The sequence below is a fragment of the Tympanuchus pallidicinctus genome, unplaced genomic scaffold (genome assembly GCF_026119805.1).
Source record: "Tympanuchus pallidicinctus isolate F22 unplaced genomic scaffold, pur_lepc_1.0 scaffold24, whole genome shotgun sequence".
Lineage (NCBI taxonomy): Eukaryota > Metazoa > Chordata > Aves > Galliformes > Phasianidae > Tympanuchus > Tympanuchus pallidicinctus.
This window is the reverse complement of record NW_026294741.1, coordinates 5,622,474-5,650,011: the sequence shown is the minus strand read 5'-3', so window position 1 is coordinate 5,650,011 and position 27,538 is coordinate 5,622,474. Positions and strand designations below refer to the sequence as shown.

At 50.4% G+C, this 27,538-nt stretch overlaps 1 protein-coding gene across 2 annotated transcripts; it reads right to left on the bottom strand.

Annotated features, from left to right (window-relative positions):
• Positions 1–332: 332 nt before the first annotated feature.
• Positions 333–26,529, bottom strand: LOC128083334 (NADPH--cytochrome P450 reductase). 2 transcript variants are annotated; one of them, XM_052688432.1, is made up of 17 exons: positions 26,426–26,529; positions 24,754–24,883; positions 16,206–16,395; positions 9,119–9,167; positions 8,178–8,306; positions 7,469–7,618; positions 6,732–6,856; positions 5,782–5,871; positions 5,335–5,433; positions 4,576–4,692; positions 4,197–4,315; positions 3,229–3,410; positions 2,931–3,080; positions 2,463–2,730; positions 1,944–2,089; positions 1,559–1,644; positions 333–1,338 (listed from the first exon to the last, which is right to left on the bottom strand). In XM_052688432.1, exons 3-17 carry the CDS (start codon positions 16,379–16,381, stop codon positions 1,194–1,196), a joined length of 2,031 nt encoding a protein of 676 aa, XP_052544392.1. In that variant the 5' UTR covers positions 16,382–16,395; positions 24,754–24,883; positions 26,426–26,529; the 3' UTR covers positions 333–1,193. The 2 variants fall into 2 exon arrangements, with proteins under 2 accessions (XP_052544392.1, XP_052544393.1); XM_052688433.1 differs by lacking the exons at positions 16,206–16,395; positions 24,754–24,883; positions 26,426–26,529 and adding an exon at positions 12,133–15,253.
• Positions 26,530–27,538: the final 1,009 nt, after the last annotated feature.

The window sequence follows — 27,538 nt, the reverse complement described above, 5'->3', positions numbered from 1 at the left end:
AGGGGGGAGGGATGAAAGTCGTTTCCAGCTGCTCCACACCTGCCTGGGGTGAAGCACAGTTGATTGCAGTATGACAGAAACGGGAGGGCTGAGCAAAGCCACGCTGCTGGCTGATGCTGCAGAACAAACAGCAGCACACAGCCCAGTGCAGCGTCCCTGAAGCCCTCTGCTACTGCAGGGAACTCCTGAAACAAGCAGCGTTGTGTCACCTCACTCAGCAGTCCCTGTGTGCTCCCCCCATCTCCTTGGCGGGGGGAAGGTTGGAGGGGGCAGCTATTGCTTCTCCTTTCCTTCAGTGGGCCAGGGGGAAAACAGAAGAGCAAGCAGCAAACTACAGAAACAGTGTTTTTATTCCAAGGGCAAGAATATTTAAATAATTTACAGTCATTGAACAGCCTGAAAGGTTGTTTTTCTTTTTTTCTTCCATGATTAAAATCACAAAGATATTGAAACAAAAACAGTATTTAAAAAAAAAAAAATGAGCGTACACAGCATGACAGAGGGACTGGGAACAGGGGAGCTGCCAGCTGAAGGGCCCAAGGGAGCCAGCAGGATCCTGCAGCTGTGACCCCAGACCGGGCTGTGGGGAGGGGAGAGGAGCTGCCCCCTGCCCTGCTGAGTGCTGGAACCCAGGAGGGCTGTAGGGGAAGAGGGGGGGTGCCTGCAGGTCCAGGCTGGGTGCAGGCTGTGCCTTTTCCTCACAAAGCAGCTTGTGGTCATTTAAGGACAGCATGGTAGGAGCTAGCCCTAGGGAGGGTCGAACAGTAGGAGAGGGATGAGAGCAGATCGCTGCCCCACGCTGCCCTCGCACCAAACCTGCCAGGTTCCTCCACCCCCGCTGCCATCCCCAGCCTGCAGGGCACAAGGGTGGTCTGCAGTTCCAGAACGAGGTGCCAGGAAATAAGGCAACACCCCGTGTTCAGAAAAGACCCGAGAGCTCCCCCAGGGCCATCCATCCCTCCTGCCCCACATCCCCAGGGCAAACACCGTGGACAAAGCCTCGGCCACCCCCTGTCCCTCCACCTGCCCCCTTCAACCACCCAGGGTGCACAGCCACAGCCCACCCTGGGTGCAGAAGAGGGGTTGGGGTGACAGTGGGGCAGCTGGAGGCTGGGGATAACACGGTCACCCATAGGAACAGCGGGTGGGAGGGCACCTCCTGCCTTCTCTCCCTGGCCCCACCATCCTCTCTCTTAGCTCCATACATCCAAAGAGTACCGGCCCTTAGTCATCAGTTTCTTTACATAGTCCACAGCCTGAGACTGATTCATGTTCCCATACTCAGCCACAATCTCATAGAAAGTGTTCTGCACGTCCCGGGCCATGTTGCGGGCATCCCTGGAAAGAAGAGGACCGTGAGTGAGGTGACAACACAGCAAATAAAAGCTGGCTGTCCCTAAACGTGTGGATGGGGGCAGTTTGCCCTGCCCAGCCCATTTACCTGGCTGCTCCCTTTCCTACTGAAAAAAAGTGAGCAAGCGTGTAAATGGGGGCCACACTCATTTTCCAAAATATAGGAACATTCGTCCCAAAGTCCCTTCCTCGTCCCAAGACTTACCCACACACATAGATGTGAGCGTTTCCATCATTCACCAGCTTCCAGATGTGTTCCTTGTTCTTCTTTATTAAGTGCTGGACATAAACCTGGCAAGAAACAATGGGCTGTGTCACAGGCCGGGGGGGGATGCCAAGCCCATGCCCATAGACCTCCCCCCTCCCATCTCACGCAGAACCACACAGCAGCAGAGGAGCTGGGTGCTCCTTGGGCTGCCCTGGGCCTCCTCAAACAGCAGGGCTGGCCCTTCCCCAGTCCTCAAAGCCTCATTGACCCCCCACCATCACAGCTTGATCCTTGTGTTTCCTTTCCAACTCAGGATACTCTGTGATTTTAGGGGAGCGATGCTGGGCAATGGGAACAACTGTGTGATGGACAAGAGAGGTACCTTCTCAGCCTGGTCCCTGGAGAAGGCGACGTTGAGCTGGGTGAGGACGCCCTCCTGCTTGAAGCGGGCCAGCTCCTGGCGGTACAGGTAGTCCTCCTGCTCATGGCGACAGCCGTAGTACAGCACCGTCTCACCCACCTCTTTGCCTGCGGTCACAAAGCACCCATCAGCCCCTTGCAGCCCCCTGTCCTGCTCACTCAGCCCAGGGCTGGCAGAGCTGTTGCTTCTGTTTATCTCGAGGCTGATCCCAAGATAGCTACGTGCTTTCGAAATGAGTCAAGGTGACCTGCCTGCGCTTTTCTGGAGAGGTGGCAGAAGTCAGAGAAATAGCTTCGATCTACCCGCCCTCAAAGTGCCCCCCTGTGGCCAGCAACCAAGAACAAAGTCTCCTTGTGCTGGGTCAAGATACGCTGCCCTTCACCTGCAGTCATCTCCCCAACCCACTGGATGTGGCAATGGAGGCACCGACCAGCCCAGCAGGGCACCCCTCAGCGCCCAGGGGAGTTTTGGGGTTCTCACCTTGCTCCTTCAGCCAGGCCCGCTCCTGGATGAAGCCCATGAAGGGGGCTATGCCTGTGCCCGGTCCAATCATGATGACAGGTGTGCTGGGTTTGAAGGGCAGGCGGAACTGCGACTTCCGGACATACATGGGCACCAGGGAGTTCCTCCCATTCTCGTTGGGCACCTTGTTCTTCAGCCAGTTGGTGGCCACCCCTTTGTTCACCCTTCCCGTCTTGGTCTCGTACTCCACCGTCACAGCGCAGATGTGGATGGAGTTGGGGTGGACCTGCAGGAAGGGGACGTCGGTGCGAGGCAGAGGGAGCCCAGCTCCTCAGCCTGGCTGCTACGCAGGACAAAAAAATCCCCTCTCCAGAAGTTGGGATAACCCAGAGCAAATTCCCAAAGTCTTGTCCGTGTCAGAGCAAGGGGACCATGGCACTGTGGAGCTAAATGGCTTTCTTAGCATCCCTCGTGCTGCCTGCTCACCTTGGAGGAGGAGGCAATGGAGTAGTAGCGGGCCTGCAGACGGGGCAGGAGCTCACACAAGTGGTCGATGGGGGGATGCAGCGAGGGCATGTCCTGCAGGATGGCCAGGATGTTCCTCCGGGCCTCCACCACCCAGCTGAGGTAGAGAGCCTGCGGACAAGGAAGGCACAGCCATGACTTCTCCACAAAGCCACAAACACAGCCCACAGCTCTCTGACCACGGCACAACGCCTCCCCTGAAAGCATCCCCCAGACCCAGCTCAACCCGCAGCTTAGCTGGGAAGGCTGCAGCTCACACCTTCCCCTCAGCAGTGGATGATGCCATCTTTCGGAGCTGCTCCTGCTCCCCAGCGTCCGTGGCATACTGGGCCAGCTCATAGAGCACGTTGGTGCGGGGCGGGTTGGTGATGTCCAGGTAGTAGGTCAGGGCTGTACGGTAGGAGGTGGGGCAGGGGAATGGGTGTTTCTTGTTGGATTCCTCTGGAGGAGAAGAGAAAAGAAAGAAGGATGTCAGCAACCGCTTGCTATTATGGTAGATTGCAGCCATGGACATTTGGGAAAGCAAAGTACCGTCAGTCAAAGCTGGATACATTCAGTTTACAAACTAAGAGCAAGTAAGGGGCAGGAATGATTGCGTGAGGCCAGGCAGCCCAGGACACCACACAGGAGTCTACAGCCTCTAGCAGAGAATTACAGTCATTTACTGTTTGGAAATGAGAAGCCAGCTCTTGGACTTCTGGGCCAGCAGCTATGATGCCTCAGGTCAGGCGTTGCTGTCTCAGGAGTAACACAAGCAGCAGCTGCAGCCTCCCTCCTGCCACAGGCCAGCTCTGCTGGGAACACTGCCCAAGAAGAGCTCTTTGTATCAGCATTGAAAAGTGCTCTCTTCTGGCATCTCAGCCCCCAAGTCTGTGCATTCTCCAGGGACTGAAAAACAGTGTTTCAGACTCAAAAGCTCCTATTGAGCTCTGGGGCTGCTGTAGCAGAGGGATGCTCTGGTGGGCTGGTGCTCTGTAATTAGGAGAATGCTGTTACATAATTTGGTATTGAATGGGCACACCAAACATTTCACAACTGATCCACTTCAGCTGGCTTGCAGCAAACAGGCTCTATGCCACTACTGCAAAACACATCTAGAGTGGCCATGGGATGTGTCTGCCTGGATGGGTGCTACAGGACCTGAGGGTGATCTGACTCTTGCTGCAGTGGGAAGGACAGAGACCATAGCAGGAGAGCTGCTGATGTGCATGGGTGATCCATACTCACCATCCAAATTGTTTAGTGACATGACTGTATCCAGATCCGTGCCCAGAATCTCACCAAACTGATTCACCAGAGATGCGTCATTGGCCGGATAAACAGCCACGTGGTCCCCAGACTCATACCTGGTACAAGAACAGGAGCAGAAGAGATGAAATACAGGCACTACTTCTTGTCCATGCCACGCCTGAGCTGCCCAGCTGGAGGACCAGCAGGCTGCTGGTTTGTAAGACAACACTGAAACCTGAGCTGCACCTGCAGGATCAGGGACCCCAAAGAGACAGCAGTCATGGTAATAAGGAACCATCAGATGCTTTTTCCCCCCCCCCCCTCCCTTTTCTACATGGGAGCCCCCAAAATAGCAGCAGTTTTTCCCAGAGCCTACCTGATTTTGGAATTGGAGATATCCAGCTCCAGGTGCATAAGGTGTCGTTCCCCACCCTCGTTCAGCTTACGGTTCTCTCTAACCACAGCCAGGAAGGGATTCTTGGCATCAAATGGCCTGGAAGGAAAGAAGGCCCCCCTGGGTTACTCTCCTGCAGGCTCACAGTACTGCTTTCATCTAGGTACGTTCCCTCTGTCTCCAGAGCAGGGTCCCACTATTAGAGCACAGGGCCACCCTGGCTGATGTTTCAAAACACCACAGCACACAACTTACGCTGCTGCTGCCCACACTTGACAGAGAAAACAATCATTTTCCTTCTCAGTACAGCCCAGCAGCCAACAGCTCCTGCCCCATTAAGAACAAGTGATGCAACAGCGGATTAGAGGGAGCGTCACCTCTCAAAATGGTATTTCAGGTTGCAATTCATTTACACAATTAATCTCCCCGCAGCAAAACCGCAAGCAACCATCACACGTTAACCACTCCAGGGGAGGAAAGGTTCTGACTGACCTCAGGACAAATGCTGCACACCTACCAGCCAAACAGTGTAGGTGAACACAGCCAACCCCTCAAACACTAATGACTCATTAACTGCGGAACCCCTGAGAGCTTCAGAGCACATCTGAACCCATTTCTCTTGGGCTGATGTCTGCCACGTGGCTGCGTCACCAAGATGACACTGCCTGCATGGCTTGTGTAGTTAGAAACATTAAGAATGCCATCGGCCAAAGCCTGGCTCAGGGACAGCCTGGCACTTACGGCTTCTGGTTCTCGTAGCTCTTGAGACGGCCCATCTCCCCAGTGTACACCTTGCTCATGTTCACATCCGTGTGCACCACCAGCTCGTACTGGCGGATGCTGGAAGAGGAAAGGGGACAGAAGAGAGGGAAAAAAAAGTCAGATTAGAAATAACAAATGTACAGTTGGAACCATCATCTGCTTTACTGGGTTTGCTGCAGTTAGGACAAAAGACACTTCTGCCCTTCACCCCTCTCAACACAGCAGGAAGCAGGGCAGTAATGCTCAGTGCCCAAAGCAAGAAGAATTATCAACTGCTGGGAGCACTGCAAATCTGCGTGTGCACTCAAGCTTGGAAGAGGCAACAGCTTGCAGGAAAGAGGACAGCAGCTCAGGCCTGATGGCACAGCTGACGCTCACACGTGGCCAATCTTTCTGGCACCCAGAAGAAAATGCTCCCATACTCACCTGGATTCCTCTCCTGTAGCCTCCACCCCAAAATGCTCACACACTGCTGGCCAGAACTGCTCTCTCCAAGTGATGAAGTCTTCTTCCAGGCTAGATGAGGAGAAAGGGAGTTTCAATATTCCTGCTCAAGAGGAAGCAGAGGGATGTTGCCAGAAGAGCCAACTGAGATCCCTATAGACTTCCTCCTTCACCATGGGAAAAGGCATCTGCCCATGGACCTACTAAGTTTTGTTACCTCTTCATGCTCACACGTCACCAGAAGAGCATCTTCAGAGCATTGAGTAGCAGGAATTCCCTTCCTCACACACCTCCTTTCACAGCCACACAAGGCTGTAACTCAGGCCTGCTGTCTTTGCCCATCTCAGCCACCCTTTGCCCATTCCTGGCATTAGGTCACCTTCCAGATTCCAATTTTGAAAAGTTTACTTTCCTAAATTCAGAGCCTCACACAGAAGGCAGATCCCTCTAATTAGATCTTGCCATCCTTGGAGGCAAAACCACAGGTTAATGTAATTCCTGAAGTTCAGCTTCTGCCAAGATGTTGTTCAGCTAAGTACAAACAATGGCTCTTGGACTGTGATTTTGGAACACTGCTGCATTCTACCATAAAATAAACAGCTCACAAGGAGATGGATCTTATCTCATCTGCAGGGATGAGAGGGCTTCTCCATCCAGGCAGGGATATCAGTAGAGCTGCAGAAGAGGCTGTGAAGCCTCAATAAATATACAGTTATGGTCATTTACAGCTGATGTCGGATTTCAGCAAGGTACACAGGGTATACATGACTGATTTATGTGAGAGATTGCAGATGCACTCAGGGACATGGCAACCACCATAAATGGCCATAAGGAGTTTACCTCTGTCTTAGCAGTAGAGCCAACACCTTGCCAGGGACCCTTCCACGTTGCTACAGCCAGCTCACAGCAACCCTGCAAGTCGAGCTACTCACTTGCCATCATCATCTCCCAGTCCAAGCTCGAAGATGCGCTGGGCTCCCAGCTCCTCCAATCTCTTGTCCACATATTTCCCCATGGCATTGAAGTGCTCGTAAGTCTTGTTCCCCAGCCCAAAGACCTGGAAGAGAACACTGATAATCATGGAGAAGCAGGGACTGGATTTCCTCCATCAGACAGCATCCTCTGTCCTTCCCCTCCCACAAAATGCCCAGCAAGTGCTTACAAACTGCTTCTTACAGAGCAGCTTAACATCTCCAGCAGTGCATTTTCCTTTCATTTGCAATCGTGATGCTGCTTAAAGAATCTGGCTGGCGTTTAGGTGAGGTGGCTGTATCTCAGCCAATTATTCAGCTCAGCACAGAAAAAGAGCCACACACTCCTCCAAGTGATTTAATTTGTGAGAGAATCTAGCCAAGGGCTGTTCAATCAGCTCCTGAACAACAGCAGCAGCCCGTAACTCATTTACAGACCTTATACTCAATGTCTGCTGGGCTGTTTGGGCAAGACATCGCCAGCAAACCCTTGTGATTTAGGCAGTGGAGAGAGCTCCCTGACAGCTACATTTAAAACTCTTAGATATATGTTTGCAAATATCTGTGCAGCTTGGAGAGGAAGACAATAGAAGGCACAGACATCATGTTGTGTTTTTACCCAAGCCATGTGCAAGCACAGTGGATGGTTTTTGACTTTCCTGCCCAAACACAGCATAAACTGGAACCAAACCACTTACTGCAAAGCGGAGACCTGACAGGTCAGCATCAGCCTCCTGCAGCCAGTCGTAGAAGTCTTGGGCATTGTCTGTAGGATCACCCTCACCATACGTGGCCATACAGAACACAGCCAAGGACTTGTCAATCTCAGAGAGGCGACTCAGGTCCGACTACAACCAAAGCAAAGAATAAATCCTCCACGATCGTGCAATGTGATCATTGAGCAAGCCTACACCTGCACTGCAGCTACACCCCTGCTGCACAGAACAGCACCACATCATGTCAAACAACTGCTTACAAAAGGGGTTGGGGAAAGGCCAAGCCCATCTGAAATGGTAAGGAAAATAAAGCTAACTGTACCACTGGATTGCAAGTCAGTACTTCTGCTCCACCAGAAAAGTGATGGGATTTTCCATCCAGGCTGAAGAATAATACAATGTCAACTCCTCTGTGCAAGACTGCAGCAGCACGGTACCAATGCTAACTGCAGAAGCAACATAGAGAAAGTTTCATGCTGCCAGCAGCTGACTTGTAAGCCCCAAGCACTCCAGGCTACATTCCTTTTTCAGCCACGTTGCAGAGTGGCACCCCCTAAACCCACAGACTGACAAGGACCCACCTCTGCACCTCTGAACATGAGCTAATTTCATTTCCTTCTCTAAGGTGAGACTACTAAAAGAGCAACAGTCCCTTGGCCATACCCTGAGGCTGTGTTCATGGCTAAATTACCAAGTCATACTCCTCTGGGTCTGCAGCCATGCCACGGAGACCATAGCGGTGAGCGTCTTTGGAGAGGCGATTGGCAAATTCCTCTGCTGTACCCGTTTGGGAACCATAGAAAACCACGATGTTTCGCCCCTGGAGAGAAGAAAAATAAACTGCTAAATGGCAATTACTCATTTGGCAAATGCACACAGCAAGCACATCTCATCAAAATGGAAAAGCCTGGGATCAGGAGTCCTGGACCGAAGCTTAAAGGCACCTAGGAGCATGAATTTGTACAGGACTTCACACCAGGCTAAGCTGTTACCAGGAATATGATCCATGCCAGTCTCAGGGAGGCGACTCAGGTCAATCTAAAATTACAGCAAAGAATAAACTTCCAAGGTTTATTCTCAGCCACAAAGCTACAAAGTGACTCCAGAAGGCAGGAAACTCCCTGGACAAGAAAGACTTGCCAAAGCTTTGGGAGAGCGTCCGAGTGCAGGAGCTCCTGCTCCACAGCAAGTCAGTTCCTTTGAAGTAAAATGGAAAATATATCCAGCCCTTACATTTTCTCCTGCTTCCTCTTGCACCCAGTCCAGCAGAGTCCAATCTGCCAGATCTGTGTGCAATTCCCATTCCAGAGTGAGCCTGGTTTGGGAATCAACCACAAAGATGAACAACTGCCAGCCAATGATTTCAAAGTCTCTGCCCTTTTCATCCTGACTCTGATCCCCTCTTACATTCTTGCATCAAACTGTCAGTTTAGTTTCTTCTCTCTAAGAACAATGTTCAGGCAGAGACTGCTGTGAGCTACTCCTGCCTCCCACACAGACTGCCTTTGGACACTGCAGCAGAATGCCTCTGGATCCAAGTCAGTCCCACTACTGACAGCTAACAGTCTCCAGAGGATAAAGGGAATGACATGAGCTCTGTCACCTTCTCAGCACCTAGAGCAGGCAGCTTACCGTCTTCTTCATCTTCTCAATGAAGCTGCTATCTCTTGCTGGGGTTGATCTGAAAGATAGAAGAAACCTCCTTTCAGATGAGTACAATGGTTCTTTAAGGTCAGAGATAAACAAATGGAGGTAAAACCAGCCCCTGGGCTGTGTCACATCTCAGCAGGGCTACCAAAGTGGTGAGATTCCCCATCAGCCACTGATATTTAGCCCATCCTAGGGATATCCAGTGCTCAGCTGCAGGGTGACTTCTCCAAGGACAGCTACAGAGCAGGGGAAAAGCCAGCCGCCAGCCTTACCTCCTTCAGGAAGGCATGCTGCAGGCAAAGACCAGGAACTCAGCCCTGGGCAGCAGGAAACTTTCACTCTGAAAACTGAAAAACTGCTGGTTATGAGGACCTCGCAGAACTAGGATGCAAGAGCATGCTTTCAGATAAATCTCAGAAGCCAGGCCATGGTGTGAGATGTGGAGAACACCCTGCCTCTGCTCCTCTCGAGTACTGTGTCCAGTTTTGGGCCCCTCACTGCAAGAAAGACATTGAGGCCCTGGAACGTGTTCAAAGGAGAGCAACAAAGCTGGTGAGGGGTCTGGAACACAGGGCTGATGAGGAGAGGCTGAAGGAGCTGGGAATGTTCAGCCTGGAGAAGAGGAGGCTCAGGGGAGACCTCACTGCACTCTATAACTTCCTGAAGGGAGGTTGTAGTGAGCTGGGGGTCGGCCTCTTCTCTCGTGTCATTAGTGATAGGACCAGGGGGAATGGCTTCAAGCTACGGCAGGGGAGATTCAGGCTGGACATGAGGAAGAATTACTTTTCAGAAAGGGTGGTCAGGCACTGCAATGGATGCCCAGGGAGGTGGTGGAGTCACCGACCCTGGGGGTGTTCAAGGAAAGGCTGGATGTTGTGTTGAGGGACATGGTTTAGTGGGAGCTATTGGGAATAGGTGAATGGTTGGACTGGGTGATCTTTTAGGTCTTTTCCAACCTTGGTGATTCTATGATTCTATGATGATTCTCTGTGGCAGGCAGGCTTTGGTTCTGAGCCATGCCCCAGGGAGGATTCCCCAAGCGTGAAGTAAGACAAGGCTAAAAACCAACTGTTCTGACCTCAAAACAGACCCCGCAGAGCAGATGGGCACACAGAGGCTCAGTGGTGGATCAGTCTCTGGCAACATGAATGCTGCCCTTTAGGTCCCACAGTGTTAATTTCCACACTGGGGTTTCTGTCTCCAGCACAGAGGTATTTGCTCTGTTGCAAGTAAGCGGCTTTCTCATGCTTGAAAGTGGGAAAAACCATGGCAGTCAGAAACATGCAGGCAGAGATTCACAGCACTATGGATACCCTATTATTTAGGAAGCCAAGAGAGCTTAACTATTCTAAATGCACTCGTGGGCTTTTAGTGTCACACCGTGAAAGCAATGTAACCCTGCTGACAAGTGGGACCTCTGGGAACCCCACAAGCAGACATAGTTCCAGCAATGGTCAGATTAGACACTGGGGTCTCTTCAAGGCAAGGCAAACAAGTGCCAGGAGCTCACTTGCTGTCTTCCCTGCTGAAGCTTTGGTAGCAGGGAAGAGAGGAACGTGGGACCAGTTCCCATTCCTCTTTCACAATGGAAGAATGCAAGGCTGGGTCTCCTGTGGGAAGAGAGAAGCCTCCAGGCAAAAAACAAATGGTTTTGGCTCCAGCCCATGTGAGAATGTGCAGAGCTCACTAACAGTTTCCTAAACCCTGCAGCCCAGAGGGAGGGATCTGTGCGGACGTGCGGAGACATTTGCAGAGCGCAACACAGAGCAGCAGGGTGGGGGCACCCAATCCAAGCACCCCTTTCTACCCAAACTTCATAAGGAGCTCCACAACCAGGCCTGGTAGCTCTGAGCAGTGATATTCCCAAGCACCATGTATGAAAGACGGAGCAAACCCTATCCAAAAAAGGTACTGACAGAGGCTGTGCTCACAAGAGAGTGCTGCCTTGTGCCCCTGTTTGCCCCCTCCGTGGCTAACAGCCTCTCTGTGTCTTCATTTGTACCCTGCTGGGAGCAGGGGCACTGCAAGCACCTTTCACAAAGCAATCCCAACCCTGCCTCTGCCAGAACCCAAGTTCTGCAGAGCTGCCCCCGCGTGTCCCAAAGCCCACAGGACTCTCACTTCACTTTTGGCTCCCCTGTGAATCTCTTTCGTTTACTGCCCTCTGGAAATGAGATCCAATTAAAATAGCTGTTGGGTCAACTGCTAACCAGAATGCTTTTGAAGGAAGAAAAAATAAGTTTTAAATCCTTTCAGTAAGCTCCCTTTAAAGGAGAAAAGGGCACACATGGAGCTAGTCCACTTTCAAAGGAGGCAACCTCACATTGAAGAGCTGTGGTGGAGAGCAGACTGTGGCTCAGACATAGAAGAAATGAGTCTGGCTTCCGTTAAAAAAAGAAAAACAAAAAAAAACAAAGCCACAGAATTCCCTGAAACTGTTTCATCAGGATGGCTTGGAAATCTGAGCTGTAAAATGCAGAAATACTGAAGACAGAAATGGCATTGATTTTCATTGTTCAGCCAGGAAAAGTTAGGAGAGAAAGCACATTTTCGGCAGACCACTCCTACAGTTCAACGTAGCTCATGGTTGTGTTTATAATAGAAAAAGTGATGGGTGGAAGAAAGGAGATTAACTCCTTTGTTGAAGCAAGTGTACAGATCACCCTCCCTTGCTGAGAGCCCAGAGCACAAACAAGTCCCAAGGCGCTCTCACTTTGATTTCAGAAGGAAAAAGGGAGGAGTAGAGGAAATCACAGGCAGCTCAAAGTTATCAAAGTCTGAAGAAAAGGTGAAACAGAAAGCTCCCACACCTGCCTCGCCTACCGAAAACAAATGCACATCCAGAAGCAAGAACGCAGCTTGGTTGCTGCACAGAAACTGCTCTCACCCAAGCACCCACGCTGAGGACCTCCTTCGCAGCAGCCTGCCTCCAGTCTCTCCCTGCCTTCTCCTCCTGCTCCAAGTCCTTCCCTTTGCCCGCTGGGCAGTTCACTCACCTGGACACAGCCGCCTCTTCTCCTGGCACCGAGTACACACAGCCCATGGTCAGGGCAGGGAGAAGGCAAACAAAGAGTCCCAGGGCAGCTCTCTCTGTCTGCAAGGGGAGGTGTGGGGGAAGGATCTAACTTAGCTCTGGAGAAACATGCACACAGGCCTTTCCATTCTGCTCCTTCTGGGCATTGAAGCCAAGCGTCAGCCTTTTGTTAAATAGAAGAGAGCCGGCACAAAAGGTCCCAGTCAGGGTCATAGCAGAAGTGGTGCAGCGCGCTCAGCTCCCGGTCGCGAGGCTTTGGAAGTTACACAGCAAATCCACACAGTGCTGAGACACTGCAACATCTGGCAGCAGTGGCAGAAAGGAATTAGGAGTCAAGAATGAAACCTCCCAGGATTCTCCGCAGCACACGTCCCTCTCCCATCCGCGTGGAGCTGGATGCAAAGCCCTCCCCCAGCCTTGTTACCCTGGAAACTGTTTATATCACAGTTGTTTTTATATATATTCTTTAAAAGAAAAAAAAAAAAAGTCAGTGCTGTAGCTGAATGAAACGGTTCCAGACACTGTGTGAGTAACATCACGGGTAATTATGGCAGTGCCATTATGGAGGCAGCTCAAAGGAGTTCTCATCAGGATCCTATTAAATTAAATTAGAGATGGTCTCTCTAACACACACGCAGGCAGCTGAGAGCTAATCAGGCTGAGAAGTTGGAGCAATTCCTGTGACAGGAAGCCCTACAAGCACCAGAGAATGAGTCTCTCTCTAGCTGCGGAATAGAGATAAGCCTATTTGTGCCCCAAACAATGTTAAAGACGAGGAGGGGGAGGAGAAGGGTGAGCTGACACCAAGCATAGCTATCAGTGTCTCACCCTGTGTCTCCCTGTGCAACTCTGGAGCAGGGACACAAGGGAGGGCAGAAATCTGTGATTGAGAAACACACAGAGATGGCCTGGGTGAGAAAAAGTAAACGAGGGCACTCCTCAGTAATGTCACTGAGTACAGTTGCCCTCGCCATGGCTGCGTGGAGATCGAGGGCTGCTCTCTTTAATGACATCTGCAGAGCAGGCGGCCAGGAACACTCCAGTGGTTTTAATTAAAACTGAAAACAGTCAAAATGCAAAAAATGCTCAGATGGCAGCATCCCGGGCTGCCCTGTGGGTATTTCACAGCACAAGCAGATGAAGTCTTACATGCAGAAGCATCTACATACGCTGAATCCCTTCTCTGGGGGCTTCAGGCAGGAGAAGAGCTCTGCTCCACCATGCATAGAAGTGACCAGTGAATGCTGCAGCTCAACCCACAGACACACTGACAGGGTGAGAGCAGGACTGCTCCCAGCACAAGGGGGCAGGCAGGGCCACAAAAAGCGAGGCCAGACGAGATGACATCCAGAAGAGAGTACTTTGACTGCGGACATCAGCTTCAACAATTAGCAGCAATTCCAGCATCTTTCTTGGAGACACAGCTGTGCTGACTTTACTTGACAGAGGTGTGCTGCTCAGCAGCAACTCCAGGAGGGCACCGAGGTCTCAGAGCTGATCTCAGGTTGGAAACTATGTTTGAACTCTCATACTTTGGAAGGAAACCCAGCATCAGCCTTCACAGCCACATGAAATGCTTTTCAAACCTTCTGCTCTCCAGTCTTTCACAGTTGAAGCTAGGAGCTAAAGGAGCACAACAAAAAACACCAGCAAATACTGCCAGATAAAGCAGTTCAGGACAGCCTGGCAAGTCAAGGTACAGCTGCAAGGAAAGTGCTGAAGAAAAGCAACATCTCTTAAGGCCAAGGATCTCCACTGCAGCTGCAAAGGGCTCTGCCTCCAGGGCCAGTTTCCCTCATGCTTGTATACAGCCAGCCCAGGGCAATAGTGGACAGCATGATCTTCTATATTGCTGATTTGCTTGTTCAACAGCAAGGAAACTCCACCCCAGGCTCTAAGATGACAGAGGGAAGGAAATCCAAGGCTGAGCAAGGTTATTTTTCCCCACTTGTTTCCCTCATATTTCCAGGCATCCCATAAAATAACACTGCAACAGCAGCAGGAAGTCACCGTCTCCGACCAGAGAATAAATGTGCCATGAGCCACAGCCTGGGCTTAAGGGTCCAAGCTCCCCTCAGCTTACCACAATGACCACAGCTTATCACAACACAGCCACGCTCACTACAATCTCCAGAGGATATCCACACACACAAACAAGTAGCTCTCAGGCACAAGAGGGAACTATTTGACTGATTCAACAAAATCAGGTGTCCCAGACCGTTCAAAGAGCTCTGCCTTGCAGCTAGAAAGCTTATGATCTGGCCAGAGGGGAGACCAAACCTGTTCCTTTTCAACTACAAACTGAATTCCAACACAAACACTGAAAGACAAGCCTTGAGAACTGGAAGCAGCACAACTCAGTAAGGTAAATACGGAGGTATAGAAAAGATACAAGGCCCACAATCACTTGCTGTGCTTGACTTAGCTTACATTTACACACAGGGTACTAGAAGCATGTACCCCATGCTGAAATGCCTTGGCCTATCACCAAATGCCCTCTCCTGACCAGCCTGTGGAGAGCTGCTGCCTCTTTCCACAACTGACTGCAAGTGCTACTCTGTTGCTCCAAGTGAGTACTTTCAAATGAAGGACTAAGAAGAATTTCATACCAGAGCAGCACCCTTTAAGTGCCTCATGGAGAAAAACACTTCATGAAGGGCATCTCACCACTGCAACTACATGCAAAAGTCTTGAGCCTGGTGTGAACATCCAAGCATGATCCACTTCGTCCCTCTCGCCAGCCCTGTAGCACAACCTGCAGTGTACCCAGCATTACAAACACAGAAGATTCACCTTGGTCACGAGGTTACCTTCTGTGATGGCCTACTACTGTAAAAGCATAGAGTTGGCTTTCTATCTGCAAATGCATCCACGCAGAGAACAGATCCCAGGTAAGAAAGGTATTGCACAGCTCCAGCTCCTAGGTCTCTGCTGCAGAGTTTCACACCTGTACTTACTGCTCTCATCACACAAGGCCCACTGCACCAGGAAGAAATAGCAGGATCAGGATCAAAAGCCCAGAAGAAAGCTGATGGGACAGACAAGGAACTAAACACCTCCACCAGAGCAGCTCACTCCTGGTCCTAGAAGAAAGGGAGGAACAAAGACCCCTCTCGAAATCCAGTCTCCTGCTGCAGAGACCAGGTATCAAAGCCAACACATTTCACGAGAGCTGCCAAGCAGCTCATGTCTAGGAACTACCTTCCAGCTCCCAAGGCCCTGTTTCTTCACTTTATAACTATGAAAAGATTTCCTCTTTTCATTTTCTCTTTCTCCAGACTTATCTATGACTTATCTTAAAATGTAGAGAATAGCCAAAGCAATCCCTAAGCATTTTGAAGTACAGCCAAGGGCTTTTAAAGTCTTTTCTTGCCTTGCTTGGCAAGACAAGTTATTGATACAGGCCACAGCACAGCATAAGAGAACTGCAGCCTGGCTCTTCCACAGGGATTTCTGCATGGTGAGGCAAACATATCTTAAAGAAACATGAGGGGACAGAAGGGCACGTCAGGACCAAGGCTCTGCATCTGGGGACCTCAAAGGAACCCCTTCAGGGAGCTTTCAAGGACCCACTGGCAGCACAAAATCTTCCCACCCTTCTGACAGGAGGAATCCCATGCCATCACTTGGGAAAAATCACCTGTCCTCTGGCAAGGGTCAAAGCAATTTGTTGGATGGCAATGCAAGAGAACTGCTAACAGGAGGTTTTTCCCTTCTGCCTTCTCCACCAGTTCCTACAGTAGGTTGCAAGCCTTGGTGGCAACTCTATGAGGTCAGGGCACAATGAGAAATGCAGCAACTTGCATTGAGTGAAAGGCTGGTGGTGGAAACCCCAATCTAAATGTTCTCATACATAGAAATCAGTCTTCCTGCTCTAGAAGTCTGTGACTGTAACCTCCAGGGAAGACCCAGCCGGTTGCAAATGCTCAAGGAAAACCAAACAGGGAAGGAAAAGCAAGAGTGTCTTTGTGGTCAGAAAATCATAAGGAAGAATGAAAGTCACCCTCACCCCACACCACCTGAGCTGGTACTTACACTGTTTGGATTTTGGGGAGATCAGGAACTTCCTCCTTTTTCTTGCGGAAGAAGAACCAGTAAGTAAAAAGCCCAGTGATGAGTGAGATGAGAAACACATCAGTCATGCTGAAGAAAGAGTCCTGTGCAGTGCTTTCAGGGGGGGAGACTGTTGACTCCACGCCTGCATCCCCCATGACGGTCAGAGATACTGGAAGGAAAGAAAAACAGATGAACATCAGCAATCACACGCAACCACAGAAAAACAGAAGAGCATTAAGGACCACTCAGAACATGGTTTTCCATTATACACTTAATCCTAGGAACACATGGTAGCCCAATGATCTACTGGCAGTAACTTCTGCTCATCCTCAGCCAGCAACATTGGAGCAGCCCCATGTTCCAGCCAGGGAGCCCAGACAGGCTGCTAACAGCCCAGCAAGGCTCAGCAGGGATGCATGGCCAGCCTTCAGCAGACCTTTACCCATCACACAGCCCAAGGGTGCTTGCTGGTGGGGGAAGACACCACTCTTTCACACACACATCCAAATCTGTCTCTCCCTCCAAGGAGATGCAATGCTCCTGATTTACTGCAGCACTCACACACCGCAAAGCAGGACTTCTGCAAGCATCCCCACACCATGCCATTACAGCAGCAAAATGGTGAGTACTTCTTCTTTACTATCCCCACATAGACCCCATCCTTTCGTACCTCGTTCATCTTCATCAACTCCACTCCCTTCCTTTGTTTAACTTCTGTTTCCTTGAATTACAAGTTCACCAGTAGGAAATTGAGCAAAGTTTAAGTGATTTGGCCATGGCCATACTCAAGGTCTGAGGTAGAACAAGGACATGTACCCAGCCTTCAAGTCCCTGACTGCCCAATGGCCTCTGTCCATTTTGCAGGAGCCACCCATTGCTCCCTCCCTCCCAAACTCTGCCAAACTCTGAACTCTCCTGGCCGCAATTCAGATTGAAAGATTACCTGCCCAATGCACAAGGGCACTCTCTGTCCAGGCAAACAGATAATTAACTCAGAACCTGATTCATAAGGGCAAAGTGACTCTTCTTGCACTTAGGCACCATGCCAGTCCAGGAGGCCATGGACATTTGAACCTGCACACAGAAGAGTGACTCGGAGCTGCAGGGTTGTCACTGGAATGAGGACATGTTGAGGCCATGTCCTGTGGCAAAGCTGGAAGAGAAACAGCAAGCTGTGCCTGGGATGAGAAGTTGACTTAAGTTTAAACTCTGTTCACGGTTTATTCAAACCTAAGTCCAGGTTTTCACAACAGCTCATCCTTTTCACCTGACAGCACTCATGTAACAGCTAGGGTTCGCTTCATTCTCCTATCCACACTGCTGCTTGTCACGAGCCTACTGAAGGAGCATGCAGCTCCAGAGATCACGGAGTACAGCACAGGGAGAAGTCACAGCCACCCAGCAGCCATCACAGGTGGGCTGCTGGGCATTTCTGCAGATCAGCACGCTCTCAGCTCCACAGGAGGCTTCATTTAGTGAAGAGCTTGGCAAGTGACTGCAACAAAAGGCACCAAAACCACCGCAGAACCCACATTTGCTGCTGGCTCTCAGAGATGACACTAAGCAGGGAGTAGGAAGAAAAACATTAGCAATGCAGTGCAGACAAGCAAAGTGCTTGCTCCTCTCATCAGGTCACCCTGTCCTCCCTCCCTCATAGAGAGGCCTTCCATCTCCAAATCTCAGAGCCAAGCAGGAGATGGGTGTTATTTCTGTGTAACTGTAGACTAAACTGTGAGGAAAGCCTCCGCAACCAGATCTCTGCTGCCAACAATACACAGCTCCCAGCAGAGTCCTTCCTCTCGTCTCTGTTGGCTCCAGTAAATCCCTGATGAGGATTTACTGTAGGAGATGGTCTGAGAGAAGGCACTGATGTGAGGAAAAGCACTGCTAGCTTATTGCTTCCACTCCTGATGAAACCTCAGAGGAAGCTATTGGAAAAAATGAGGCCTGATGGAGACCACGCTATGCTGGCTTGGGGCAGGCAACCCTTTCCTCCTAAGCACCAAATCCAGCACTTGCAGCAGCAAAGTCCTTGCAAATTTTCTTGCAGCAAGCACAGCAGCCATGTAACTGCCCACCAACCAGCTGCACATGGAGGAAAGCTTCTAGCCAGACACCTCCAGCAAGCACGGGGTGGGAAGCATACAGACCCTGTGCATGCCTGGCCCCCAGCAACCCCACCCTCCAGCTCAGATAACTCAGCACAGATATCCACCAGCTTCCCTGGGCTTTGCTTTCAACAGCTAGAAGCGCAGTGCCTTGGAAGGCATCCTCAGGAGTGAAGCTTTCAGGAATGCAGTGTGGACAGGAGGGGGAGGAAGCCAGACCATCTTCTGGCCTTCACCGTGCTGCAGCTCTCCAGCACTTCAAAGGTGAACCCCACAGCTGCAGCAACAGCTGGGCCACCCCCTGCTCACTCACAGCCCAAGGGAACAGCATCAGTTCTAGAAGCTCAGGGCACAGGAGCTAGAGTCTGGTCTGCTCTCATCTCACCATTCACAAGCCCCCATGGCAAAAAGGCTCTGTACTGAGCTCTGACCCTGGAAAGAAACAGCGCTGTCCTCTAGTGATGGAACCAAAGACACAAGAAACACTAATTCTGATGCTTGGTTCCATTTGGCCCTGGATATTACCATTGATTCAAGTCAGCTGCAGATTTTTCTTTTTTCTCTCCCTTTCCCATTCCTATCCCTAGGAACCAGACGTAACAAAAGAAACACAAAGGATGTGGGATTAAACTTTACATTTCTTTTTTAGAAAGCCTGTCATAACTCAGAATTACTGATTTAACTCGTTCACCTGACACAGGAAGATTATTCTCAATTTATCTCAGACTCAACCTAGCTGGCTAGGTTGCAATTACCTTCCAGAAGGTGACAGCAATTCACCAGCTAATACACATCCTTCTCAAACCTCCAGTGAAGGGAAAACTGACTCTCACTTGGGATTTTAGCTGTCCTGGAAATCCCAATCTCTCGGAAGATCCTACTAGAATCAAATCAATTCTCTACAAGGGAGAACAAAATTTATGATGCAGAAGTAAAAGTCCCCCTTATATCAGCTTCAAGGGTAGCTATTTTATCCTCAGTGTTTACTGTACCTTCAGTCAAGATAACAATCAAGATAAGGCAGACATCCAACTCCCCATCTCCCCCTGCTTTTTAATATCAGTCATGCCTACATTTCTTGCTCCTCATCTATGCATGCAGTATCTGGTGAAAAGCAATCAGTCTCAGCCACATATAAGGTATCTACATAGAAAAGCCACAGCATTTTGAAAGACTACAGTCAAGCAGCACTATTTCAGCACAGCTTTTCAGCCTCTCGGTGCAGCTTCTAAACCTGGGACTGCGCACAGTACAGCAGCTCGCAGTCATTCCAATCACTGGGGGCATCTCTGCACATCCCCCTGCTGGCAAAGTGATGCATCTCTTTTTCATGTTAAAGAGTTTTATTTCTAATTCTATGTGGTCAGCAACCCAAGCAGATCTGTTGCTCTCCCTCTATTGTTCACAGCTGGTGGCAGTATTAAGTGGTGCTACAGATGCACCCAAAAGCATGCTGCAGCCCTCAGCTCCAACTGGCAGGCAGAACATCACGTTCATATAGCAGGTGGCTAGAAGGTCTCCCTTTCCCAAAATACAAGGAAGTTTCTGAGAGTTACAGATTGCTTGTAGTACAATATAGTGACCAATAACCCTTGGCTCTGAAGTTAAGTTCATGACTTGTGCAGGAAGTTGGCTCTTCACAAAAGTAACCTTTTATCTATAAGATGTTGGTGTTTTTTCAAGCATCCCAGGATGATTTGCTTTCTTGGCCCACTGCTGCAGCCTGTGCATCCAAGCTCTGAGCTCAACCCTCCTCTGACCTGTGCTGTCAGAAGCAGGATATGACAAACTCACATCAGCTCCACTGGCCTGAGATGGGAAGAAGCAGACTGCTGACAAGGCACAGCCCCAGGCTGCTCTCCACCTCAGCTCCCACAGCCACCCCCCTGCCCAAGGCCAAGATTCCACCAGACAGCTGATTACAGCCTGTAGCATCAGCAAGCCCAAAAGTTCAGCCTGACACAGAGAAAGGCTCTTCCTGATCCGTACACTCATGCAACGATAAGCACATCTCCCACATCGTTGAGCCTATTGAGGCAGCCAGCTGAACTTCTTAAAGAGCTTTTCAAACCAAACAGAGCAGCAGCAGTGCACTCTGGACACTTGGAGATAAAACAAACATAGGAGCTGCAGGCAGAAGCTCTATCTCATAATATGTGCACTCTAAATCTGCAATGACTGAACCAGAGGAGTCACCAAGCAACAAATGCATGCGGTGTCACTGGGCAATAAACACCTAAGGCTCACAATGGTGCTCCTGGTGCCAGGCACCATGCAGAGGCAGACCAGACAGCTCAGCCTTCCGGGTCCAGGACATCTCAGCTGCTGGCCAGGGGACCAAAGAACTGGTCTAAAGCCAAACCATGGCCTGCAGGAGCAAGCTGTATGCCTTGCAGCTGTACAGCCATGTGGCCAGCATGAACCAGAGCACTATGTCCTTCTCTGTTCACTGAAATACTCCCATCAAGCAAGGACGCTTACTGGACTCTTTTTCTGTTTCTTATCACTGGAAATCTCTCCAAGTCAGCACCAAAACGAACTGCAACACACACTCAAAGATCTCCCAGTTCTTTCAAACTGTCTTTCTCCATGTCAGGCTCCCAGCAAAAGCCCTGTGCAGCTGTGCCAGGGAAGAGAACAAAGGAGTGTGCTGGTGGAAACAGCCTGGCAGAGCACTCCTGCTTCCTGCAGCCACATGACGACCCTCGTGCCATTGACTCAGCACATACTTTGCATTATTAGAAAAAGCAGAAATACAGCTGTCACGATTACTAGCATTGGAAGGTCTGAATGGGGGGAAGGGGGGGTGTCAGTGTCATCACGAGATAAGGAAGCCATGAGCCTCTGCACACAGTTGGATGGAGAAGGAAGGAACTTGCTTATAAGCAGGAATGAAGTCCTGTGGTAGGGAAAGGGTTGTCTGTTTTCACCCACTAAAGATAACAAGATTAGCAGGTTACTGAAGTGCCAGGAAGAAATCCCAGACTTAAGCCCACAAGAAAGGAATGCCAGCAGCAACAGGAACAGAGCAGGTTTGTGGTGGAGATGGTTCTGCTGCCCATGACTGAGTCCAGCTGCAGAGACAACTTCCCTGTGTGCTGGTGCATAGTATTAGGCCAGGAGACCGTTGGGGCAAACTGCTTCCCTCACTGCAACAGTTTGGTCAGCTATGCGGGGCTGATTCTCACCGCTGCCTGAGAAACCAAGGCTCCCTATGCACCAAGGCTCATTATGTCTATCACTTCCATATCGCTTCCAAACCCCATCACATCCTGCAACATGCCATTACCCACCATCAGTTCAAGGGTGCAAGGCATTAGCCCCAAGCTAGAGAGGACCTTGAGGAGAGTAAGAAACGTACACAGATCAAAGCTTGTGTGTGTGAAACAGAACAAATTACTTTCGCTGTGCAAGGTCGCATCCAACCAGGCCTTGACATACCAGCTCAGGCATCAGAATTTCTATTTTCGGAATGGGACAGATGCAGAATGTGCATCAGTCAAACTGGAGCTTGAAACACTGCATATTTGAGCTTTCACTGTTACACTGGGATTTTTCTGGCCAATAGCTCTTATTCAAGGACAGCAGAGCAGCTGTAAAAGCATGGAGAACAACAGGAGAGGGTTTACTGAGGCAGAAAGCAACTCTACCCTAGGGGTATGCCAAGGTGTGGCTATGCAATGAGTCCAGGACACTGAACCAGAGGATTTAAGGCATTATCCAGCACAAGAATGAAATCAAACTTGTCTTAACAATACAACCTAGTATTACTGAGTTTGCACACTTCCCTTCACCAGGAAATAGCCTGTCTCTCAGCCTTTAAACACCAGGCATTTCACTGGCTCAAACACTCAAACATCCACTTTTGCACAGATTAACATGAGCCAGCAGAGAAAAACAAGCATTCAGGATTGCAGGACAAACAGAATCTGAGAAGTGTGTGTAAACTGAACCCCTCTGCTAATTAGTGCTGTTCCCCAGCTTTCCTTCCTACAGAGGGACAAATTCAGAGCACCATGCCACGCATGCGTACCATGGAAGGAGAACAAAGGTCTCAACGCCACCAACATTTAGAAGTTGGGGAAAGACCACAGGAGCTGCAGATCACCCTTCTGCCAATTGCCATAGGCTCTTCTCACTCAGAACAGCTGCTCAGAGGGTTGTGCTGCGAAATCTCAGGAGTGAGCCTTTCACGCACCTATCTTGCACTGTTCAGGTCCTGACTGCTGAAGATATTTTCATACTCAGGAGGTTGCTAATAAACACCATATTCCCTTCTGCAGCTGCTGCACCCAGAGCTGCTAAAGCTGCAGTGAAAACTCCTCCTCAGAACTGGCCACTTGCTGACCCTGTGCCTGCATTCGATAAGGGCATCTGTGATTTTACCTGCAGGCACTTACAGGGAGCAGAGCATCACAGGGCTGGTAGCTGCAGACTTTCATCTCTTCCACCAAGAAGAGTTTAGATGGCAAAAGTCTCTAACACTTTTCTCATTCAAAAGTCTTCCTTTGAAGCTAGCAGCTGGAAGAGAGTCAGAGATCCAGCACAAGCTTAAGAGCTGTGAACAACCTCTGTTTGGAACAATACATTTTGGGGGGAGTTACTCATTTACTTAAAGAAAACCCTGTGGTATTTGTGCAGAACCAGAACATCTTGTACTTGTAAGGTAGCTTTCCCCAGAGGATGTGGAAGCATTTCAAATATTTTGCACCTGCGTTCTGTATTGATGTAAGGGCAGGAGGTGTTACCACACGATCCTTGCACGTGGCCACGTTGCTGTCAACCACGTGGAAACTCTCTGTGAAAGCTGTCCCCCAGGCCCCAGAAGCAGACTGCACATCTGGCTGATCCAGGAGGGTGCACAGTCCCCCAGTGAACATCTTTGTCTCTGTGGGTGAGGCACTCCAATTGAACACCTGAGAAACACAGGCAACTCCTGAGCTCTGTTCCCTGCAGACACACACGACCACGTGCAGGCAGGCAGTGCCAGCAGACCCCAGAACATCAGCTCTGTAACCCAAAGCTGACATCCTCATGCCAGAAAGGGACATCAGACCACAGAACAGCAGACAAGACAGGCCGGGAGTAAGTAGGGCCACTGGCTGAATGACTGAACTCAAGTTATAAAACTCACAACATTCCAACTCCACACTCCCATTCTAGTATGGTCAACATAAACAGAAGATACTTGACACGCAGTTTTTCTTTCCCTTTGTCAGAATAGCTGCTCCTCTTACCTCAAGTATGTATGCACACAGCCCTGTTACACAACCACAGCTTGCACAATCCTTGCAGGCATTTTATCAGCTTGCTCCTCCAAAGCTTCAAGTTAGTTAGAATCAAGAGATGCTAGCAATGACCTGCGAAAGCAAGTCAGTAGATACATTCCACAAATAACTGTGCAGCAACATCCAGTGTACTTGCCAGTGCCACAAGATTGATCTAAAAACACCCCAAGCAGGTAACTTCCACAGAAGATCTGCACATGTATTGACAGAGCCAGATTTTCCAAGGAGAAAAATCCAACCCGAGCTTGAACTCTGAACCTACTCAACTCCTAGTTCAGGAAGAATGGAAAGGAAAATTAATCAGTAATTCTACTTTACTCTTTGCAAAGCAATAACTAGAGGCACAGAAGCAGCCAATAGCAAGCAGGAATGCTACAATAGTCTGCCACAGTGTATCACATTCAGCTACCCTTTGGACTTGTGGCCTTACAAAAGCCAGAGATAGGAGCACTCCTCTTCCACACTTTATGGACTCTGTAAATGACAAGTAGCACGTAATTGACTTGAACTGCAGAAAGAGATAACAAACAGCTTGTAATTGGAGAGAAGCAGCAAGAGATTATGAGCAGCCTGTAATTATTTGTCCTGTTATATGAAATTTCAAACTCCACAAAAAACAATCTTGGCAGGCGTGCACCAGCCTCTATGGTGCTCATGACTCACTCAACAATAGCATGTATACAGACACTCGGATCAAATGATCACACTGGGAAAGCAACTTATGTAAGTTCTAAGAATTGCATTTTTAAAGGTAGGAGAGCTCATGTCGGGCAACAGAACAAAGTTCAGTGTTAGCAGAGGTAACTGCCAAATGGTTTTCTTTTATGTAAGAGAGAAGAGATGGGGAGGAGATGGTCAGAGCACAGATCTGAGCAGGGAAATCTTGCCCAGTCCTTCAGGACAGAGCAAACATTATCTTTGCTGTGTCTCAACAGCTAAACATGAGAGTAAAGATCAAAGGGGATTTCAGTCCACGTGCGGCTCCACGTGTTGCTTTTATTGCAGGTGAACTGCGTAAAGAAATCATCACTCCCCAGCTCCCAGCCTGTCAGCTCCTGCTGCCAGCCATCCGTTCCAAACCCAGTGCATCCACAGATACTCCACCTGTGACGCTCAAAAGGAACAGATTACCTTGCACCTGCTGTTCTGCAAGCAAATACTGATGGGACCCACAAGCTCCAACACGAAGGGCAGCAAGAAGCCCTGAACACTTCCCTCAAGACAAGATGAGGAGTGTGGTCACACAATCCTGTCGAGCTGCCTGCAAGAAAGAAAAATAAAAGTTGTAGAAACCACCTCCTTGCTCAACTCAGACTAGGCACCACCCCAGCAATTATTGATTGAAAAGGAGGCAACTGCAAAGTGATGACATAACAAGAGATTTTCCTGTCAGTTAGGGCAGGACTCTAATTAACAGTGTTAAGCCAGATGTGTGGCACTAGCTCCTCCTTTCTGCCCACTCTTCTCCTTACTCGTTCAATGTAAAAGTCTTGGAGAGTAAGTGAAAGTGTTCAGTTGCCACCATTTTTCCTGCAGTGTTGGTTTCCTCCCTGTCTTCCCCACCATCACGGGAAAGCGTTTTGCAAACACCTCTTTCTGCACTTTCACATCCACGTGCAACACACAGGACTCCTTCAGCACAGCCCCAAACCTGGGGGCTCTACGCTGTGCACACCTGGATTCAGAGCAATCAACCCAACAGAACAGGCACTGAGACAACACTAGGTTCTCCAGGAGCAGCCCAACTCACCAGCCCTTGCCCAGCAAACACCAGTTTCCTCACTTGCAGCAGACTCACCCACAAGCGTGTTTGTGTGTGCACAGCTCATTAAAGTTGATGAGTAGATGAAAGATCTACAGGAAAAGTAAATGACAGCACCCTCCTTTCTAATTAGCAAAAGATGCACGCGCTGCTCCTCACTGTAGGCCACACAAAGCCTAAAGCACTGCAAAGGGGAGATGCCTTCATCGATATGAGCACCGTTTTACTTTCCAAATTTAGAAGCAGAGACCTGATCCACCTTTGTGCTCTTCTGATTTCTCAACAGGATGCTACTGCTTCTTAGAAACAGCTGTAAAAGCCAAAACCCATTTCAGTTTCCCAGATTCATTCAGACTAAGCAGAACTAAGTAACCCTTCTTCATGCATTCCACCAAGTGTTATCATTTGCCTTTATGTCCTGAAGGTTAACCCACACCAAACCCAGGGACCAAAGCACACTCCAACAAGCAAGGAGACCTGCTAAGAACCACCTCCAGCTTGATGGTTGATGCCCAACGAACACCAGAACCAGGCGTCTTCACCCCCTCCTGCTTTAACAACCCCAGACACGAGACTTCCCATTATTTCCTTCTGTCAGCACGTTCCCTAGGGGATAACTTCACCCCCAGCACAGTTCAGCAGCCTGGCACCGGTTGGATTGTCACGGCCCTCGCAGCCCTGCTGTGTTCTGGGTGTCCCCATCGGACCGGGCTGGGCGCAGCTCTCTGTGCTGCCTCACCGCCATCTGAGCAAAGAACGCCCCTCAGCGCCCAACCTAACCCCCCTCGTTTAGTTTACAGCCATCCCATATGGCCCTACGGCAGCCATAGACAGAAAAGCAGCAGCGCTCTCGGCGGGACCCAGGATCACAACGCAGCCCCCCATCGCAGGGCCTCACTTCCCCCGGCCCCCCCGCACCATGGCCCCGTTCACCTCAGCCATCCCGTAACCGGGCCCCGCTCACCTCCGACCCCTCACGCCCAAACAGCCCCCTTCTCTCTCCCCAATCTCGGCACGCCACCCGCTCCACCGTGCCCTCACCCGCCCAGTTCCCGTGCCGTCTGACGCTGGCGGTGCCCGCAGCCCGGCGCGGCCGGCACGTAGGGCGGCGCGCACCACTGTGCGCACAGAGCGGGGAGAGCCGTGAGCCGCCCCCGCCTCCCGCCAATGGGCTGCGAGCGGGCTGCGCGGACACCCCTCACCGCCTCCCCCCGCCTCCCCCCGAGGTTGGTACGGCCCCAGCGCGCCTCTTGCTGGGGAAGCCTTAAAGGGACAGAGCAGCGGGGAGGGTGCGCGGCGCAAAGGTCACGGGGTGGTCCGAGGTCGCAGGAAGGATGACGATGGGCGCGGCAGCCACGCTACGCTGCTCAGCGACAGAGGTACAGACATACAGACAGATGGACATGCAGGTATACTGCCATAAAGCCATGGATATAGGGACGCTGACACACGGTTATAGAGACACAGATAGACATACAAAGGGATGGGGATACAGAGATGCATACAGGCACATAAACAGGCATATAGATACACGGACGCACGGGCAGATATATAGACATACAGAGATACGCAGACATACACAGGCATATAAGCAGGCGTACAGGCAGACACACAGATGCATAGACAAGCAGATATGGGTGCACAGATTTAACGTGCAATTTAACCTCAAACCATGCTTTTAGCCCTCTGTTAAAGCCCATGCTGCTGGCAGCAGCATTGCACAAGAAACGTCCCTGGCAGGAGAGATTTCACAACCTGACTCCCAAGACCTGGCTCTGCAGCTCTGCTCTTTTTGTAAAGCTGCACCACAGCCACAAACACTGCTGGGCTGAAGGCCCCAATGCAAGGATGCATGAGAGGCACAGAGGAGTCCTGGGGGGGACTTTGCTTCTGCAATGCACAAAGAACCCCCACTGGAGCATGACAACAGCGGTCACGGTGGTGCCTTTCACACCCCATAGCACCCATGAACCAGCCAAAGGTTAGGGCATGACGTTCAGCCTCTCTCCTCTGCAAAGCCCAGCTGGCACTGCCCACCTCCTCCTGGTTGCAAGAGGTGCGGGCAGCACAGTGCAGGCACATCGAGTCCATGGTCCCGCTGCTATCACCACGTTGACACTCACACCAGAGTCAATAACACCCACAGAGAAGGCA